The sequence below is a fragment of the Rattus norvegicus genome, chromosome 2 (assembly GCF_021556685.1).
Source record: "Rattus norvegicus strain SHRSP/BbbUtx chromosome 2, alternate assembly SHRSP_T2T, whole genome shotgun sequence".
Taxonomy (NCBI): Eukaryota; Metazoa; Chordata; class Mammalia; order Rodentia; family Muridae; genus Rattus; species Rattus norvegicus.
In genome coordinates, this window is record NC_141535.1 from 154048290 (window position 1) to 154070178 (window position 21889).

Here is a 21889-nt window from a genome sequence, read left to right on the forward strand (position 1 = left end):
TTTCTTCGAAATGTGTTCAGAAGACTGAGTGGCTTGGCATTATTACCTAATAGTTTAATGTAGATATGAGTTGGTTTCTTTTGTTGTTGTTTCTGTTAGTTTTGTTTGTTTGTTTTTAGAAGAAAGACCAAGCTGGTTTTGCAGCCGTGGAAGTACAAGTGGCAGATCTGTTTTTAACTGACCCAACAACTGGCCATTTGGAGAAAGGGCTCCCTGTCACTGGCCTCTCGGTCACTAGAGGGCGCCAGTGAACCACATTGGAAAATGCTTGGCCTCCGAGTTGGGCAGAGTTCGGTTTATGAGTCAAAAAAGAAAGTGAAAATTGAGTGCTTAGGATGCCTTTGCTGTGATTATCAATAGAAAATGTCATTAAATGATTGTGAAGATTCGATTAGAATCCGTGAAGATTAGATTTCAGAGATCATTTTGTCTGTAAGATAGGGATTCAGATTCAAACTGCCCCTGTACTGTAGTGTGCTTCTTTATCTGTGGGTTGCTACCCCTCCAGCAACCCTCTAGCACCAAAATTATTTACCTAATAATTCATAACAGTAGCAAAATAACAGTTATGAAGTAACAACGAGAGCTAGTTTATGATTGGGGGTCACAACATGACGAACTGTATTAAAGGGTTGCAGCGTGCGGAAGGTTGAGAACCACTGCTCTAATGGTCCCAATTCAGGGCCAGTAGCTGCCAGGCTGCGTCTGGAGACCCGTTTGTGGGTGCATACGTGCATGCGTGCGTGCGTGTGTCATGTTCTTCAGCCTTTGAGTGTTGTTGAAATCTTAGAATGTATCCTAGCCGCTCACTGCCCTGCTCCTTCAATCCTATCACCTCAAGTGTTTTGGGTAAACACTTCAGTAAATGGTTCTTCTCCCTAGCTGGTGGCTGGTCCAGTTTATTTGTGCTAAGTTCTCTAAACCACCCAATCTCCTGAGTTCCCTGAACCTTTTTCTAATAGAGGAGCTTGCGTTGTCCAAACTTCTTCCTGTCAATTGACCTTTTCATAAGATGTATCCGACCTGATAGTCACTCTCTCTATCGTTATCTCTTAGCTCTGGGGTTTGAGGGCCAAAGAAGCCTCTAAACGGGCACAAAACATGAGCCAAACAAATTTTCCAAAATGTCATTCTTGCAATCTGTTATCAGAAAGCAAGCAGTCTGCTCAGAGTTCTAATAGAGGTGGTCATTAATTATACTGATGACTTTGATATTAGTCATGGCAGTCACGTGACACCAACTGTACACAATAAGATATAAAAGATACACCAAATAGAAGACATAAGCAATATTAGATGCTGAACTATTTCCAAGCCCCCAGGCTGTCAGGAAGGCAAATATCCAAGACTTAATTGAATTATCTCAATGCCGGGCATCAAGCCTATGTAGGTCTACACGTATTCTACCACTGAACTATTCCCTAACCTACAAGGCAGAACTTAAAATATGTGTGGTTAATGGTTTGAAGTCAGTATAACTGGATAAATGCTCTTTTATATTCCATGATTATCACTGCAGCAGAGTCCTTTACAGAAACATTATCTTTACATCTTTTGGGGCTTGCAGCCCACATTAAAACAAAGTAGAAAATTAGTCTGATTTACTTTGAGCAACCTGCCAAACACATTGCCCTCTACTGCTCTCAGGAGACTCATGTTAGGAGGCTTGGTTTCCCTGCCCACTGTGAGTTGGCCTCAAGTTTATGCAGGGCCTAGGATGCCCCCTGGTCCAAAATGAAGTAAGCCAGTCTTAAAGGCAGCGGGTTCTGCAGATGACTGACAAAACCATTGAGAGCTTTGGTGCTACAAACCGTCAGGCATGTTGTGGTATGCGTTCTTTACTTTTTCAAACCTTCAGCCGAAATCAAATGCTGTTGTCCTCCAGGAGAGTCCCTAAGCCTGACTTGTGCTTCTTCTCCTGTTGTTTGCTGAACCTCTTGCCTAGACCATTATCAGCTTTCTTGGCGCGCTTGTCTTGTCTCCAGAGCTGGATCAGTGCCTCTCCACCCACACGCTGTCACCGCTTCAGTTACTGCCTGTCCCAGCTGTGCATCACATGGGAAGCCAGCTCCCTGATCCAAGCTGAATCCTCCTACTGCCTTGAGAATGGTGCTTCTGAGTGCCTCTGCTTGTTGATTGGCAGAACACAGTGGTTAATATAGATCCCAGACTGTGTCTGCTTTAAAATATGCGACAGCAGACATGGCTAAGCTCTTGACTTCTGCTTCAGAAAAGCTGAAGATTTGTCACATCCTGGCCGTTGGCTAATTCTTCTCATGATTACCTCAGTCGGTCCTCTCTGTGTCCATGTGAAGGAGGCACAATTGTTACCTCCATTTTCCAGGGGATGGAGATGAGACCTGAAAGATGAGTAACCACCCTTGGCTTGCACACTGGGCCGGAGCGTGCAGGCTTCCGTCTTCCGTCATTTCACACTGCTTGAAAGCAAGACTTCATTTAGCCATGGCCAAGCAGGACAGGTAGCAATCAGCGAATGCATTTGTAAGACTACGGTTTGATAGCTCTAAACAGCGAGTGAAACCATTGAAAACACCCGTTTGATTTTATAAATTGCCTTATTCCGTGCTCTTTGATTAAAATCTCAAACCTCAGCTATTCAGCGCCAAATTAAAGAGCAACAGGAGGGAAGATAATATTAAGTTATGTTAACAATTTGCATATTAAGTGCCCTCACACTGTAGTGTATCATGTGGTAACTGGAAAGTTTGGTTTTGGAAATAAGGAATGTGAATAGTGAATGTAATTGGAGAATGGACATTGTAGGTGTCAAAGTGAGGAAAGTTAACTTTCCTATCTTGAAAATATTCATTCTTTTGCGGGAACAACAGTGGTAACGCTATGCACTTTTTATTCGTCGGATTCCATGTGAAAGAACGAGTGGTTCTCAGTTCTAAAGGATTTGTGACTTGTCTAGCAGGACACAGTCTCTGAGACTGGTAACCTGTATAGACGTCACTAGCATGCATTCATGCAGGCAAGCAGAAAACACTGAGGTTTGAGAAGCTTTTAATCCTATGTGACTTGACTTGGTTGCCAAGACCTTTCCTGTCCTTCTAGCCATGGCTGCGTCCTTTGGGTGGGTGTCATGCCATCTTCCTGCCTGTAAGAGGCAGTGTGGTACAGGAACTGAGACTTTGGTCTGATCAAGCCACGTGACTAAAATAGGGGTCCCCACTGTTTCCATGAGTCTAAGACATCACTTGAGAAGACCTTCTTCATCTGCAACTGGAAGTAACACTCCCCTCACAGATGGATTGGTATTGCTATGAAGATTAAATGTCACGCTGTCTGTAAAACTCAGCACAGAGCCTGGGACCCCGAGGCTCTCAAAAAATGCTTGAATCTGTTATGACAATCTTCAGTGCACTTTTCTCAACCTCATGGCACTGTAGAAAATTTGTACACGACAGAGAGGGAGTGTTGGAGTTGGCACTGACTGAGGCCCCACCCCTGTTTGAGATTCTCCAAATTAACCCATCAGAGTTAGCTTGGTGTGTGTGTGTGTGTGTGTGTGTGTGTGTGTGTGTGTGTGTGTGTGTGTGTGTGTGCTTGCGTGTAATACCTACATAACAAAAAAGTACATCATTAATCATGTATTTTGGTGTTGTTCTTACCAAAGCCTTTGACTTTCTGAGAACAAAAACAAAATTTTCGTCTTTGTTTACCATGATTGGGCATCTCCTGAAAGACCATACTTAACACGTAGTGGAGGAGTTGCAGATCATTCTCTTCCCAGAGGATTATGAGACTGTTGTGCCCAGGAATGAGGGGCTATCTTCATCCCAGCAGCTGTAGAAAGCCCGGGTGCTGGGGATCACCTCAGTCCCAAACAGGATATAGCTCTGACCAAGTTCAAAGTAAAAAGGTTTGGACCACCCGAAGGTCCTAGTGCCTCAGTTGTCCTGGAGAAAAGGGCAGTCAGCCCCTTCTGATTGCTGGCATTATTCAAGTGGCCCTAGCTTTTAGCAGGAGTCTCTAGACATTCATGGATTGGTTGCCAATCGATCCACCAAAGCTTTCCAAACACCCCAAAAGTCAACAGTGCCCCTGAAGTCAGAGATACAGCTTGTCTCACGCCACATGTGCATTTTATCACTCATTTTGGATCTCTAATATCCAGGCTTTAAATGCACCAGGAGCAATCTTGTAAGTAAAAGGATTTGCAGTTGAGCGATGCCCACTCAGGGGGAAGAGCATACTGGGCCCTAAAAGACGAGTTGCAGTGACCCTTTCCAGTACAATTTCAAGTGTTGAAATTGTAGAGAATGCAAGCCTTGTGTGTGTTTAATAATTTAATAACCCAAATTTTCCAGGTCAGGGGCAAGTTATAGGCTTGTATGCAGCCTTTACATAGTTAGGTCCCTTGAGTCTCAAGAGTTTCAGTATCCAAATTTCATCTTCCACCCCGTGTCTCAGACCCACAAATAGCACAGAGACCAGAGCAACCACATGAAAGGGAGGGGGGATTCTTATTTACATAGAACAGACACGGTTCTCTTGAAACCTGAGTGACTGAAAATTAATTTAGAAAGTTTCAGAAATTGTTTTAATAATAACAAATTTTTAATAATAAATAATAATGTTTAATAATAAATAACAACATATGACAGTGTGCAAAAAGATATTTTGTTTAAAAATGTCTTCGCACACTTCCCTTCAAGTCTTTGAATATTCACTGACAATACAGATGCTTTCTCCCAATATTCTTTAACTTTATTGTTTGAAGTTTTTTTTCCCCTGGAAGTTTTTAAAATATGAGCAAGCTGTTTTGGTTTGGGGTCTAAAAAATTTCACGACTCATGGAACACTGTGGTGGAGGAAGCAGGGGGAAAAGATTGTAAGAGCCCAAGGATCAGAAATTCTGCTGCGAGATTTTGTCTCCTAGAGATAACAAGAAAGCTGTGGTACTTCAACAATATGGCTGCTTAAACAAGACATGAACAATAACAACACCAGTAAACGTGCAAATATAGAAGGTAGAATTCTCATGGGGCCTCACCCCTAGGCAAAGAACTCCAGGCAAGTCACGACAGCTGAAAGAGGGAGAATTAATCTTCCCTAGGGGTGAACCTCTAACTACCCAACACCTAGTGGTCATCCCTAAAATCATTTAAGTACAATCAGCACGAAACTGACTTAGCAGGCTGCATTTGTCTGTTTATGAGCATTCACATACCAATAATAATTAAGAAAAAAGAGGCTATATTTGAGAGGGCATGGGATGAGCCCTGGAGAGATAGGATGCCCCTTCTAGCTTCCATAGGTACTAGGCATGGATGTGGTTCACAGATACATACATACATATATATATATATACACACACATACATACATGCAGGCAAAAATAATAAAATAAGAGAATTATTGTGTTGTTAATAATAAAATTTTAAACTTAAAATGATATTTAAAAAACAAGAAATAAATAAAAAATTTAAATTGCTAACCCGTCAACATTGACTGATGTACAATTGTGACTTCACTGACCACTGACTCATTTACTCTCCTAATATAATGAAGATACCTTTGGTAATCAGAAAGCTAATATCAAGGCTTATGTGTGTGGTAAGAACACTAGTCACCAAGTGCTGTCAATAAGTACAAAAGAAATCTCACTTGGTCATAGACACTTGTCTGCGCCACGGTCTTATCTATGCTGTACAGTTTAAGTGACAGAAGACGGTGGCTCTTTGCCTTACATACACACTGCACCCTTATTAACATTGTAGCAGACCTCACCAGATCGTTGTGTTAATTTTGTGACCAAGAAGAACATGCTAGGGTCCAAACAGATGTGGGATGTGGGGGGAACTGGATGTGTTCCACTCTCATAGCTACTTTCCTTGGAAATCTTTTGGTTCTTGGGTTCTCTAGGTTTGCCTATTATAACTGAGATGTCTGTGATGGGGAAAGAAGGCATAGTTACATCCTGGGCTAAATCCACCTTGTTAAGTCCACACTCTCTGCAACTATCTGAGGGCCTATTGTGGACACTGGGACACAGTGATCACCACTAAACCAAGCAAACCTTCCAACTTGTGTACCTGCACAGAATTTATATAATTCCCTAAGCACGCTTGGCAGTTCTTGTAACAAGCATGCTAGTAACTTAAGGGAGACACTCAGATGTTTTTATTACTTATGTAGAAACTTGGAATCTGCTCTTACTAATAAAATCTAACTGCCACAACATCTTCTAGTGTAGAAGTTTCCAGAAAGTGGTACCAGAAATAGTACTTTTTATAGATATTAGCAGATGTTTTTTGGAAAGATGAGATAATTAATTTATTCACCATAGGACTTTGTAACATATCATTGGTGTCATCACAGACTTGAATATTCCAAAGGAGCCACTTCCCCATATTTCCAACCTCTTTCTCCATAAAATATATTATTAATTTTACCTTATCAGAAAATTGATCTTTGGAACTCACTTGATCAATAATAACATTAATAGGAGTTGAACAGTGCATTGTGTAATAATTTTAGTTAAGACTTGGCATCCCCCTTTATAGACCTATATTATAGAGCTATATTATACAAATGAAAGTTTTATTTAGCTAGTTTGCAGATAAAAGTTCTTACATTAACTGGCTCATAGAATGTATTTGAATATATATGTACATATATATATATGTATTTGAATATATATATATAAACACTTGGGAGAAGTAACCCCCAAGTCTAATAAAACTGACCCTATAAAAGATAGATTCTTTGCTGCATTTTAAAGTTTAGAAACAACCATGTAAATGTTATTTTAGAGAGAGCTAATATGCTAATTTAAAGAAGATATTGCATTCTTTGATGTGCATGTCTGTACTTTTGAGGATGTAAAAAGTTAAAAATCCAACACTAATTAATTACACTGTAATTAGACAGACCAGATGTTTTGGAACTATGATTTTATTAACATACATAAAGAGTTTCAAATGTGCAGTTTGTTGCTCTTTGTAAACAGAATATATACAACCAGCCAAATCTAGCCAACAAATCAATGCTATTGGAAGGTGGAGCCAACAAATCAATGTTGTTGGAAGGTGGGGTTTCAGAAGTTAGGAGATAGCACCCCTTTCCCTCTTGATTTAGGACTTTCTTCCTAAGAAGTAAGAGAGGTGGGCAGAAGGGGACCTAAATTAGAGATTTACTTCTCGGCAACGCTGGAATCCCAAGTAAAACTCAGACAGAGGCAGGGCCGAGCTTCCTATCACTGAACTCGAGAAGGAAACTGTTAGCATCCCTGGGTAGCACTGAAAGCAGCTGACCCACAAGCAAGGCCAAGGGAGTCCTGAGCATGGAGACAAATCAGGACCCCAGAGGCCCTAGTTCCTAATTCTTCAGCTGGAGTGACTTCTTCCAGCTTCCCAGAGAGGAGGAAAGGGGAGCATCAGTGGCCATGGGGCTTTTACGAAAGTGTTGCCTCAGGGAAACGAGGTTAGAAGAAGGCTATCCAAGACACCATGCAACAATATTTTGGCTTTGTATCCAGTTACGTGGCATTCTTATTCTTTAGTCGCTTTTACTTTTGTATGTTTAAATAATATTTGATATATTAATTATTCCAGTGTTGTGTTAATACAATCTTTTGTTACAACCTTTTAACTGGTAATTTTATAAGTGTGTTTAATGTGTTTTGACCAAATCTGCCTCCGTTACATCCTCTGCAATTCTCCCCCTCCTCCTGCCTTTCCCTTTTCCTCTCATGCATGCTCCCCCGTCTCATAGCCTACTGAGTTCACATAATGGGAGGTTGGTCAATCATAACTGAAAAAAATCTTTAATTAGGATATGTAACTAAATATTTTATGCATGCTGCATAAAATAAAAATAGACACTCTCATCATAAGTCTCTTAAAACATATAGATGTTATCTCTTACAGTGACTTATTCAGAACATATAGATAACATTTTAATTAGAACATCTGCCAATAATTTAAGTTCCCTACCAACTTTCTGGAAAAAAATTAAATCTCTTCAGAAGTAATAAGTCTTGAAATGCTCTATTCCATTAAATAAAATAGTGTTAGGAGTTAAAGGGAGTTGCTTTAACTTTTATTTTGCAGTCACAGTGGTCTGATTTTTAAAAGACTACATTTTTTAGTGTGCCAGGAATTCTCAGTTGTTTTCGAAGTAGATTCTGTGTCTGAAGCAATCGTCTCATTTCTACGGCAGCTCCTGGGGAGCAGAGAAGGGGCTTCATACTCTTCATGAGTTGATCCTAATTATTCATTTCCTGAGGCAGCACCAGAAGCTCATCACTGCTCACCCAGAGACTGCTTCACATGCGAACTGTGAATTGATCTCTTTGAGGCATTCTGTTGATAGGGCTAACCATATTGGTGGAAGACCAAGTTATTTGATGCAAATAGATTTTCGAGAAAAATCATTATGCTAAATACTTAATAGAAGGATTTCATCTATATACGGCAGCAACAGTGACCCGCTTTCAAGATGACATCATTGGGTGTCATGTGGCTCTTTATACATTCCAGCCTCAGAAAGAGGTGATCTACAAGAGCAGACGCGTCTGATCTTTGCTGTGAGAATCTTCAGCAGACAGAAGCTGGAACTAGAGGGAAGCAGAGCTGCTTGTACAGTGTGTACCGCGGAATTCCACAAAGGTGCCTTGTAGAATTCTCGGCTTTTTTTTCTTCATATTTTTTAAGTTAATGAAGACGAAGTGAATCAGTGCTCAACGAAGGCTTGTTCTCTTTGCAAAGATCAAGAACTTATTTGGACTTCTCTGTTCTCCAAAGAGTCTGCTCATTTTTGTATGTTTTTCCCCCAATTTGAATAACGCAGACAAAAGCCAGGCAGTTTGTTATCTTACGAAACTTACCTTTTTCCTTCAGGTTTGAAGATTGCTGCTCCAAAATTTGCTTTAAGCTGCCTGGGTTGTTAGCTAAAGGGGAGCCACCCCTCCCCCTCGCAGTATGTGCTGTAGAAACTCTCCAGGTACCTTTACCTGCTAACAAGGTGGCCAGCTATGCATTCCTTTCCAAGCCAATTTCAGTGACCCGCTCCTCCTTCTCAAATGGACAAGGGTAACTCTTCAGCACCATGGAGAGGTCTGAGCAGCGCTTGAGGGCCGCGTGGGACTGTGACCCAGGCAAGCAAGCTGACAGAGTAAGTTTTCCACATCCAATCTTCTATACTCACCCATCACATTCAACTCATGTGGGGGAGAAGTAACGCTCAAGTCTAATAAAACCGACCCTATGAGAGATAGGTTCTTCACTGCATTTTAAAGTTTAGAAACAACCATGTAAATGTTATTTTAGAGAGAGCTAATATGCTGATTTAAAGAAATTATTGCATTCTTTGACGCGCATGTCTGTACTTTTGAGGATGTAAAAAGTTAAAAATCCAACACTAATTAGTTACACTGTGATTAGACAGACCAGATTTTTGGAACTCTGATTTTATTAATGTACATAAATAGTTTCAAATGTGCAGTTTGCTGCTCTTTGTAAACAGAAGATTCTGTAAGAGGTTTTTTGATTTGTCATTATCCTGAGGAACAGTTAAACTCTTAGACCATAGATCTAATGTTCAAGCACAGAGAGTATAGTTATGACTTAAAGCACTGGTATTTATTTGCATCAAATACAGGAAAACTGATGACAGTTACAAGAAGCCTTAAAAAAATAGATATGGGCTATTGGGGTTGCTATTTTAGTATCACTAGAAATATTTATTTACATCCAAAACTTTCAACTTAACTGTTTAAATTAAAATTTCAAAATCAACAAATGTTCTCCTCTAACTCATTCTTTAGCCATTCTTACAGCCTTGGATAACTGTGTATTATAATCTCATATAACCAAGGGAGAAGATGCTCTGAATTACTACTGCTAATGACCCTGGCAGATACTCTGATTTGCTGTTCAGAGTTTTGTAGGAGAGCATAGGGCCATTTAAAACATAATTTAAGAAATATCTTTTTATCAGGCCAATCAAATATAATTTCAGGCACATATGCGGAACCTTTTACTTTAAAAAAGTATAATGAAGCTCTTCTAATGTTATTAGGATACAAAATTCACTTCTATCCATGGTTCTTATATTTGAAAACATCAAGCATAGATATTTCTTTCTATTACATGTTATTTTCAACTGAATTGCTACTCAACTTCATAAGTTGGCACTTGATTTTTAAACATATAGTACTTATTCTTGACAGTATATGAAGTGTATAATTTTAAAAGACATGAATTAATTTTGCATTAAGGTGATTCTGTTATATATATATTTTGTCAGCTTTGCTTAGTGGGTTCACTAGAGCTTTCCTAAATTGATCTCAATATTTAAAAGAACTAAGCGTTTTGAAATGTGCGAAACTCAGCTCTTTCAGTTTTGTTTGCTTGGATTTTATGTTTCTGCGTGGATTTTAGGAGGAAGTGGTGTTTTTTTCCTATTGTAAATATGCTGTATGTCTTTAAGTTCTAATATCTTTTCATCATGAGCTGTGTCTATTCCCTAGTGGAAGTGGACCTTGGACAAGTCATTCTGGGTCTTGAGACTATCCTTTGACAATACAGACGACGTGAGAAATGTGTCATAACCTGTACCTGCCATATGTTCCAATGTTGGGTATGTGAGGCTTGCTAGATTCAGAAATCTGTTATCCGTCAATCTTTTCCTCTCTCTCAGTCTCTCAAGGACATGATGCAATATGATATCGTCAGGAGTGTAACATTTTACATTTGTTCCTCTTTGGAAAAAAATTTGGTGATATATTTATAGCCATGACTACCTAGTTTAGACAGTTTGAGATATTGTTGTTTATATATTTGCTTAACTAGAAATTGTTGCTACATGCCAAACCACCAACAGATGTTAGCTTCGGGTCTGATAGCCTTTCAATCATTATTGAAAGAGTGCAAATCATCCAAACAACAGAAAACACGCAGAGCTATTTAGATGTGAGCACTCCCCATTTTGTCCTTTTCTTTTTCCTTTTTTATTTTTTTACAGCATTCTGTTGGTAGCAGATGTGTGTGAACAATCTTAAATTTAGTTGACTGACATTTTGTTTTTCTTGCCAACGTAAAAATATGCTCACAGTTTTGTGGTCCACCCACCCTTGCAGGGATATATAACCTTTGGCTAAAAAAAAGTAGGGGGAATGTATCTGTTTCGCAAAAAAACCACTGTAGTTAAAATCCTTTGTAAGGATGCTGAACATGGATGGGGACTATAGGTGCGTTTTCACCGAGGTTTTTAACCATTTAATCCTTCAGAGAAGTTGATCTTAGAAATAGTTCTTACATCCTAGAAATGGTTCTTACTGTTGCATCTGTCTCCACAAAAGCTTCTTCCAGATGTGACATATCTGGAAGTTACAGTGACAGTAGAGTCCTCCTCATTGGGGAGAACTTAAGAGTAGGTTGCTGTAAAGGAAATAGATATTTACAAACGTACTGGATTCCTAATATTATCTGTACCAGGTTGTTGGTTGGTCCCAAATGATTTCTTGACTTAATTTAAAAGGTTTCAGCCACTATGAATGGCACTCAGTGAATGTTGGGGTCTTAAGATCAGGATCTGTTTTCCAAAGACTGCATTAGTCTAGATTCCCCCAGTTCTCACACACTGGGCGCCCATCGTCTGTAATTCCTGGCACGCAGATTTGAACTTTGAACTCAATTCTAAACATGCAATTAACTTATTTTCTTATATAAAACCTTTTCTATATAATCCGAAGATCATCTAAATGTTTCCAACAATTTTTACATTAAATAATTCCATGACACAATGTGATGCTACTACTCAAAATGTCTTGTGTTTTGAAGAATTTTGGCCTGGGAATATCTCAACTGCAGGTTCTCCAGTGAGTTTTGTCTTTCGCTTTTCCAGTTACACACTTAAGAAACATTCTAGCTTCATCTTTCATGCTAGAACTACATAAAGAAAATTATGCTCCTGCAATCTAAATTTGGGACTTATATTAATCATTATTAGAAATAATGGTGTCATCTGAACTGTTTCAGAGAGTTGAACCCAAAAGAATTTAGGGACTTCCCATGGAGGTCATCTATGCAGTCGAAAGATTAAAAATGAGACCTAAGTCTCGATTCTGCATTTTTCTCATTTTAATTTGTATTTCACATCCTGGATCCTGTAAGTGAACCTGACTGTCTCTCAAAGAAAATTAACAAACAAACAAGTGATAATTCAGAACACACAAGCCTAAACCCAAGAGGTTAGAGCAAGTCATCAGAATGTACACACACCCTTCCCATCTTACGTGATTTAATGCACGCTCTGAACTCCCTTCCTACTTGGATTGCTCTTATATTATCTTATCCATACTTCTGCACTCAGCACATTGCCACACACAGCCTGGATCCCTTAAGAACATCTTTCGAGTGATGCACTCAGAATCCAGCTCTCTCCAGTGATATCTGCTGCAGTGGTCTTAGCATGAGTCTCAGGGTCTTCACCTCTGAAGTTTATTCACCACAATAGCAGGAAAGAAACATTTCTCCATTTGGGTTTGTTCTGGGTGCGTTGGAATCGATAAGACTGTACTAGGTAGAACAAAGTATTGATACAGGTAGCATGTTGACTATCCATAATGTATCAATATGGCTTTCAAGTTATCCAACACTGGTTGCATCTAATGATTTGAGAGTGATTAGACAAGGACAAAAAGACTTCAATGACTTAGAGAAAGCTTCACGATTTTTCCATGTTTCATTTGTATTGGGATTACTAGGACTGTAAACACAGGCACTGTATATAAATTTACTTTCATTATTTGATGTCTTTGTGAAGACAGTCATAGCTCTAATTGAGTATGGTTTTGTTGGTTAAATAGCCTTACCAAAGAAGTATTAACTAGGAATTTGAGTGACATTGAGTCTAGTCTCTCAGGGCATGTTGTGTATGGAAGTGTGCCCATGCAATCACATATGTCCTTATGCTCCCTTGCCCACGTATGCATGTGTATGTGATGAGCTAAATAATCCCTAAGGTCCTCTCCAATGTGAACAGAGAGGAAGCAATATTGTCTTATTTAAAAGGGAAAGAGCTTGTGAGATGGCTCAGCAGTTAAGAGCTCTTGGTGATCCTGCAGAGGAACCAATTTGGTTCCTAGCACCCATGTTGGTAGCTCACAACTGCCTATAACTGGCTCCAGGAATCTGATTTCCTCCACAGGTACACACACACACACACACACACACACACACACACACACACACACACAGACACAGAGAGACAGACAGAGACAGACAGAGACAGACATAGACAGACACAGAGACACAGAGACACAGAGGCAGAGAGACAGAGAATAAAAATTTAAAAATAGAAAACAAACCTTTATCTAGTACCCTTCACAAGTAACATATTCTGATCACTGTATCCAAGTAAGGACTAACATGACTAACTGCCTATTCCTGAGCCCTGAAGGAACTAATCATCTAAGAGTGAGTAAGAAAGGGGTGGATTGAGAAATAAGTTAACCTAATGGTTCTGTCTTAAACCCTGGGAGTTGAAAAACATCTAGGAAGCAGCATGAGATGTGTCACTTGGAGCTGTTGGAAAGGAAAGCAATGGAATAAAAGGGAATGAGCAGGACAGAAATACAATTTATGTCTTTACTGTTTCTACCACAGAGATGGTGGGATATGTGGAAAGAAACACAAAACTAGAACGTCCACATCTCTGACCACCTCCGTGGTTGGACTGAGAATAAACACAACCTCCAGTTGGCTCTTTTCACCCTTTGCCTGCAGCTGACTACTCTGCCTACCTATAGCTAAGGGTAGACCCGGGGAGTCCCAGCTGCCAACACTTCCCTTTATAACTAAGAGGAATTGTGAAGCTATATGCTATCAACCCATTAGCTTTGCTCTGAATGTGAATCTCTACTTGATTAACAGTTTATGCTTTTAAAATACATGGCATATTTTGGGCTCGTTCACAACAAATAGAACTCCCAAAACATTAATTAGTGTGTGTGTGTGTGTGTGTGTGTGTGTGTGTGTGTGTGTGTGTGTGTGTACCTGTGGAGGAAATCAGATTTCCTGGAGCTGCAGTTATAGGCAGCTGTGAGCTACCAACATGGGTGCTGGGAACCAAACTGGGACCTCTGAAAGAGCACAGGAGCTCTTATCTGCTGAGCCATCTCACCAGCTCTTTCCCTTTTAAATAAGACAAAATTGCTTCCCCTCTATGTTCACATTGGAGAGGACCTTAGGGATTATTTAGTCCATCACATGCACATGCATACATGGGCATGAGCACATTATGTGATTGCCTGGGCACACTTCCATACACATAACATGCACTGAGAGACTTGACCCAATGTCACCCAGAATCTTAGTTAACAGTTCTTCGGTAGGGCTATTGAACCAATGAAACTATATTCAATTAAAGTTATGATTGCATTCACAAAGACATAAAATAATGATAGTCTGCAATGTTCTCATAATCGTGAAGGTCAGAGGATAACTTTTGGGAGTCAGTTCTGACCTTCTATCTTGCTGAGGCAGGGTCTTTCTTGTTTCTGCTGCTGCACTGTGCACTTCTGGATAGCCAGCCTGTGAGCTTCTGCCCAGTTCTCCTGTCTGCTCTTCTCATCTTGCTGCAGAAATGCTGGGATTACAGGTTCACATTCACATCCATCTTTGTGTACAAGTTTGGGAATGGAACTCAGGTCTCGTGTGGCTGATGTGTCTGTCTTCTGAGCCATAACCTTGACCCAGAGGTTTCTTTCATAATTAAACGTTAGCACTGGATTGATGAGCCAGTCTGCAGAGCAGTATCTCCCCATGAAGTTCTTCAGAAAACTCAGGACAGCAGGAGCTCTGCCTTCTGAAGTACACAGTTCTCAAAGCCAACATACAGTTACCTTCCTTCCAGAAAACCAGGAATGACAACACAGAAGACAGTGTGGTACATGTGTAAGGCCTGAGTGATCCTGTTTGGAAAGCGCACATCCCACTGCCCTCACATTATCCCGGACTGACCCCATACCCATGGCACACCTAACTGTCCAGAAGCCCTGGAATTACATTTATTTCCAGAAAAATAAGAAAATGGATAGAATTTTAGAGCACTCATTGCTTTCTTCCACACCTTGAACTTTCTGTGTCTGCGTCAGTCTATCAGGCTGCTAAATACAGAGGCCGACCCTGGTTAATTTCAGACAAAAAGTGATGCATTTAAAACATTAATTGACAGGAATTCTGGGAAATGAGTCTTAAGTGGGAACTAAAGAATTTGATTATTCAGAACTCCAGACAAGGGGCAATATTGTTGAAGTACATTGGATGCAATGGCCATGTCATTCTAAAGTGTCACTTGCTTCTCTGAGAGATAACTTCATTCAGACCAAAGACTTTAAGCTCAACCATAGCATTACCTGGATTAGATTGCTAAAACACAGCAAGAGAAAAATGTAGGGATCTTCTTCCAAGTGTAATTTCCATAATAGGCTTTGTAATCCAAAGAAAGGGGAACTCAGCAATGAACACACACACACACACACACACACACACACACACACACACACACACACACCACTACTGTGCCTGAAGCTATAAGAGTCCCTTGCTGCCTCATTAGATCTAGTGATGGCCCATGCTGGTTCTCACCCATTCCAGTTGGCCATTCGCCCAAACTGCTTTATTGCTGTGCCTAAGCCTAAGCCTCATTGCCTCTCCCAGGATGTGTTTTGATCATTTTCACCAGTTGATTACCCTAATCCATCTAACATCCTGTGCGAGTCCTGCTCCGGCCCTTTCTGATGCTAGCTGAGCTTTTCAGGCACTTTTCTACCACACTTGGCCTTGTTTGAGAACTTAATTCAGACCTGCGACCTGTGTGATAAGTCTGCTTGGCTGTTGCCCAGACATTTGACCCATCTCCTGTGGGGTTTTCTCATCTGTAGAATGAAAACGTCAGCTCCATTCCCATTAGTCTCAAAGGGACACCAGACTTAACAAGATGGTGCTTGGAGATATTTGAAACACAGGGTGGCATTATCACATTATTTCCACAAGCTGTTAACCTGAAGGGGAAAAGAAAGAGTGGAAATTTAATGCCAGAGAGGTTTTTGGCACTTTGTCAATTCGACATTAGCCTTGAGGGCTTTTGGAATCTTGCCTGAAGTTTTCAGCACCGAGCAGCTAAAAGCTGTGTTTTTCTGGGCTCCTGATGGTCCTGTCCCCAAGGGATGGCAGTCAGCATTTGTCGGGGATGAACTGTGCCAGGCCCAGTTCAGCGGCCACCACAGTCACAGAAAAGTCACACCCTGTAAATCGCTAGTTGTACCCACTGTTCACACTTGGAATAGCACCTCCGACTCGTGCCAGGAGGATAGGCTGGGGAAGCAGCCATCCACACATTCATGTGCCATGTGTTACGGAAGTCCCCTGTGCCCTGTGGGCTCTTTATGACTGGGTGGCTGGCTTCTAAGTGGTCATGTGAACCCTACCAACAGTCACAGAACTTCTTAGGCTTTTCAAGCGTCGCCGTTGGCAACTCAACTCCAGAGTGGGCTAATTAAAATGTACAGCAGAGATGCTCACCCTTTTGGAACCTAGCTTTAATGATTTTGGAAGAGAGAAAGTAGAAAAACTTGCTGGATCCAGAGGAGCTGATTCCAAATAGTTTCTTCCATTTGGATGAGATTCATTTTCAGTTCTTAGATGTCCATACTTGTGCCTGAAAATGAACTAACTTAGATTTTAGAACACTGATGTGTCAGAGAGTAAAGAGTTAGGAAGAAACATTTCAGTGCCAGGGGCTGCACAACATTCTTTGGAATTGATTTGTTCTTTATTCTTTAACTCTGAGAATTTGACACACGACAAATGGATTTCAAACATATTCATGTTCCACTCCTCCACCCCTACTTGTCCCACTCCCAAATTCGTTCTTGTTTTTAATAAAATAACCAAACCAGAGTTAACCATATAGCATGGGTGGTGCCAACCTGGAGAGCATGATTAACATACATGGAATCACACCCCTAAAGAAAATGGATTCTCCCTCCCCTAGCATCATCGCTTGTCCATAGCCCCTCATGGAGTGGGGGAAGCTGGTGTCTCTCGCTCCCATCTCTGCTGGAATATTGACTGGCTTCATCCTGTGTAAGTTTTCTGCAGGCAACCACAGCTCCTGTGAGTTTGTGAGTTCAAAGCTCTTTTTGACATCCAGAAAAGTCTTGCCTCGGTCTTCTACAGCCTTGGACCCTGACAGTCCTCCCACCCCTTTTCTTCAGAATCACGTTTATTAATTTAAATAAAATTTTGCATCTTCACAAAGATTGACAGGTCTAAGAGTGCTGTTTCCATTTCATGACTAAGTGCAGTCTGCAGATTTATTTAAAGCTTTTAGGAAGTGAGGCTTCTTCATAACTGAACTATGTCAATAAGGGCAAGCACCTTCCATTAGTCAACACATTTTTGGCTCTTTTTCTTTTTGGACACAGGGTCAATTCATTCTGATAGTTGTTTCCATACTATAAACATTTCTGTCACATTTAAATCAATGTTTATTGATTTCCAGTTATATTATGTACCTGTGTACATTCTAAGAAATGCAAACAAAGCTTAATAAATATTTTCACTTTAATCAAACATAGACCACCATTTTTAGTATTTTGATAGATTTCCCTGGAATTAAATATATAAATTAGGGAAGTCTGAATCTCTATATTTTTATGGCCTGAAGGAATATTTTGGACTACTTTCTACTCAATAGCAAAGCATTAAACAAAGTATGAAAATGAAAACCTCACATAGAATCTTACATAAACCTGTTTCACTTTTTGTCAGTTAACAAACTAAAGTTCAAAAAGATTAAAAATAAAGATCAATTTTTCATTTCTGTTGCCAAATATTTGCAATCTTTTAGGCTACAGGGACAATAGCTACATGAACACTCATGCTGTAAGTCATTGAACTATGCCATTGCTATCGATGCCTACACCACTGGGGATATTTCTAGATTTTATGTCTCCATTATATATTAAGATCTCATCATGAGTATTAGACTTTCCTTTACAACATTTTAAAAATATTTATAAATACGTCATACTCTAGAGTTATTTTGTGTACATCTCATCCCATTGGTTGTTACAAATACATGGTATGACTTTAAAAATAAAAATGAAATTACATCTATTAGTCATCTCTCTGCAATATTTTTAATAAGTGTTCACTTATCTGAGGAGTACTATTGAGGGTCTAAACCTCACTGGTCAGTGGCCAGTGCTAGAAGTTCAGTGGACTCTGCATTGATACAGTTCCGATTCCCTTTAATAATTTTAATAATTGTCTCATTACCCTCTCTTTTATCTCTCAGACTTTATTGAAAGATTGTCCCTAGGTCTTTAAGAATGATTTAAATTTGGCCTTTTCAAAAACCATGCTTTCCTATTTATATTCTGTTTCAAGAGATCATAACAACATACTAGGTTAATATATGTTATTCATTTTATTTAAAAATACATCTTTTGTTTTCTTTAAAAGTTTCATGCATATTTATAACTTCTTACTGCTTACACTCTTTTTCCTGCTGCTTTGCCATGGTCATACTACACTTTTACTACCCTTATTTTTTTTTTATGTTCTCTAAAATACTCCAAAATTACTTGAATATAAGGTTATTCTCTTTTTCAGCTTTTATGAATGGAATTGTATCGGGGCTTGCATAGGATTCTTGGGTCTGACTATTCTATAAAGATTTTTTTCACTATCTTTGGTATTTTGTGTTGTCAATAGGAACTTTAAAGACAAAAGAAAAGCATTCGATGCTTGGACAATTTTGATAAAAGGGTAGGATAGAATCTATTTTCAATTACTCTCTAGCACATAGCTATGGTAAAAATTGTAGTGGCTGAATCATATAGAGGGTTGGTCTGTGGTCCTCTAAATATGTGATGTGCACTGACTCTTTGCAGCAACCATGTGGAACAGGTCCTCCAGACACTCTCCTCTTACAGGTGAATAACCGAAGAGGAGCTTTCCCTAGTTACATGGTTACAAAGAGACACAACAGAAAGACAGCCTGAGTTAGAGCTTTATTTCTTAACTTCTTTGCTTCTGTGCCTAACCACCCCCCCCATGGACAAATAAATACATTTTCTAATTTAAAGTGGGAAAGTAAATGGCTAATACTCAATGGCTTTCTGTGGAGTTTAATGTAGCACTTCATATACAAAAATCAATTTCTGAGGCGCTGTCGGAGTATCATGGAGTTGATGAAAGTAGAGCTTCCTGGGCAAAGGAAATGAAGAGAAGAGGGGGGAAGCCACGGCACGCCACGCGTGATGGATGGAGTCTGATTTAATCTTCTCAATATCACATTGAGATACATTACATGAACTGAAACTGTTTAAAGTCCCGTCACAGGAGTTCCAGTCCGTTATTCCCTCTGCTCTGTGAGTCTGAAATACAGACTGTAAAGAAAAATGAAACAAAACATAACTGTCCTCAGTGTGATGAATCAAGGCCCCTTTAGTGATCATGTCATTTCTTAGAAACTAACTGATAGGGCTCCGGTTAAAAATGCAGTTTGCTTGCCATCATCTCCTGTGACGTCACTGATTTTTTTCATTACAAAACAAAAAAACCAACCAACCAACAAACAATAAAAACACCTTGCAGAGCCACACTAATGGATTCCAGTGCTTCACCATTGCTAACACAGACTAGCTGACACATTTTTTACATTATTACACTATACGCACCAGCAATAGACCCTGAGCTTGGATAATTGACGAGTTAATCAAGACAATTAGCTTGTTGTAAGGGATATACATCTTCTTTGTCTTCTTCACCCATCCATTTTTTCTTTTATTGACTATAATCTTTATTTACATGTCAAATGTTATCTCCTCTCCCAGTTTCCCTTTTGGCAAACCTCATCCCCCTGCTTCTATGAGGGTAACCCCTCTCTCCCTCCTCCCTTCCCTTCTCCCCACCCTGGCCTTCCTCTAGGAAGGCATCAAGACTTCACAGGACCAAGAGCTTCTCCTCCCATTGGTGGAGAGGCCATTCTCTGCTACATACGTGGCTGGAGCCATGGTTCTCTCCATGTGTACTCACTGGTTGGTGGTTTAGTCCCTGGGAGCTCTGGAGGGTCTGTTGGTTGATATTGTTGTTCTTCCTATGAGGACGCTCCCATTCTCACCCACCTACTCCAACCTCAATGCCCTGGCATTACCCTACATTAAGGAAACAAGCCTTCACAGGACTGTGGGCTTTTTCTCCTATTGATGCTGAACAATGACATCCTCTGCTACAAATGTGGCTGACTGAAGTCATGGGTCCCTCCATGTATACTCATTGGTTGGTGGTTTAGTCCATGAAAGCTCTGGTGGGGTTTGTTTGGTTGATATTGTTGCTCTTCCTATAGTGTTGAAATCCCCTTCAGCTCCTTCAGTATTTTCTCTAACTCTTCCATTGAAGTTCCCTTGTTCAATCCAATGGTTAGCTGCAACTGTCCTCATTTATATCAGTAGTGGACTCTGGCAGAGACTTTGAGGAAACACCATATCTGGCTCCTGTCAGCAAGCACTTCTTGGCATCAGCAATAGTGTTTGGGTTTGGTGGTAGCATATGGGATGGATCCCCAGGAGGGGCAGTTTCTAGATGATCTTTTCTTCAGTCCTTGCTCCACTCATTGTCCCTGTATTTCCTCCTGTGAGTATTTTGTTTTCTCTTCTAAGAATGAATGAAGCATCCACATTTTGGTCTTACTTCTTCTTGGACTTCATATGATCTGTGAATTTTTTCTTAGGTATTCCAAACTTTTGGATTAATATCCACTTCTTGGTGAGTGCATACCATTTGTGTTCTTTTGTGACTAGGATACCTCACTCAGGATGATATTCTCTAGTTCCATCCATTTAATTATTTTTAATACATGAGTAGTACTCTACTATGTAAATGTACCACATTTTCTTTTTCCATTCTTCTGTTGAAGGACATTTGGGTTCTTTCCAGCCTCTGGCTATTATGAACATAGTCGGGTATATGTCCTTGGTATATGTTGGAGCATCTTTTGGGTGTATGCCCAGGAGTGGTATAGCTGGGTCCTCAGATATTAAGTACTATGTCCAATTTTCTGAGGAACCTCCAGACTGACTTCCAGAGTGGTTGTACCAGTCTGCAATCCCACCAACAATAGAGGAATGTTCCTCTTTTTCCACATCTTTACCAGCATCTGCTGTCACCTGAGCTTTTGATCTTAGCCATTCTGACTGGTGTGAGGTGGAATCTCAGGATTGCTTTGATTTGCATTTCCCTGATGACACAAGGGTGTTGAACATTTCTTTAGTGCTTCTGAGCCATTTAGTATTCCTCAGTGGAGAACTCTTTTTAGCTCTGTACCCCATTTTAGTAGGGTTATTTGGTTCTCTGGAGTCTAACTTCTTGAGTTCTTTGTATATATTAGATATTAGCCCTCTATCAGATGTACGATTGGTAAAGATCTTTCCCCAATCTGTGGGTTGACAGTTTCCTTTGCCTTACAGAAGCTTTGCAATTTTATGAGGTCCCATTTGTTGATTCGTGATCTTAGAGTATAAGCCATTGGTGTTGTGTTCAGAAAATTTTCCCTTGTGCCCATGTGTTCAAGGCTCTTCCCCACTTTCTCTTCTATTAATTTCAGTGTATCTGGTTTTATGTAGGGGGTTCTCAATCTTTGAGCTTTGTACAAGGAAATAAGAATGGATCGATTTGCATTCATTTACATGTTGACTGCCAGTTCAACCAGCACCATTTGTTGAAAATACTGTCTTTTTTCAACTGGATGGTTTTATCTTCTTTGTCAAAGACCAAGTGATTATAGGTGTGTGGGTTCATTTCTGGGTCTTCAGTTTTTTTCCATTGATCTACCTGCCTGTTTCT

General features: G+C 40.0%; 1 protein-coding gene across 5 annotated transcripts in view; it reads left to right on the forward strand.

The window, feature by feature from the left end:
- Schip1 (schwannomin interacting protein 1) overlaps positions 1-21889 on the forward strand; it is a 775862-nt gene that overhangs the window by 189135 nt on the left and 564838 nt on the right. The window contains exon 1 of one of the 5 annotated variants that reach the window (XM_087619481.1): positions 8543-9143. Within the exon in view, the coding sequence (XP_087475607.1) occupies positions 9078-9143 (66 nt within the window). The 5' untranslated portion in view covers positions 8543-9077. 5 annotated transcript variants of the gene reach the window in all.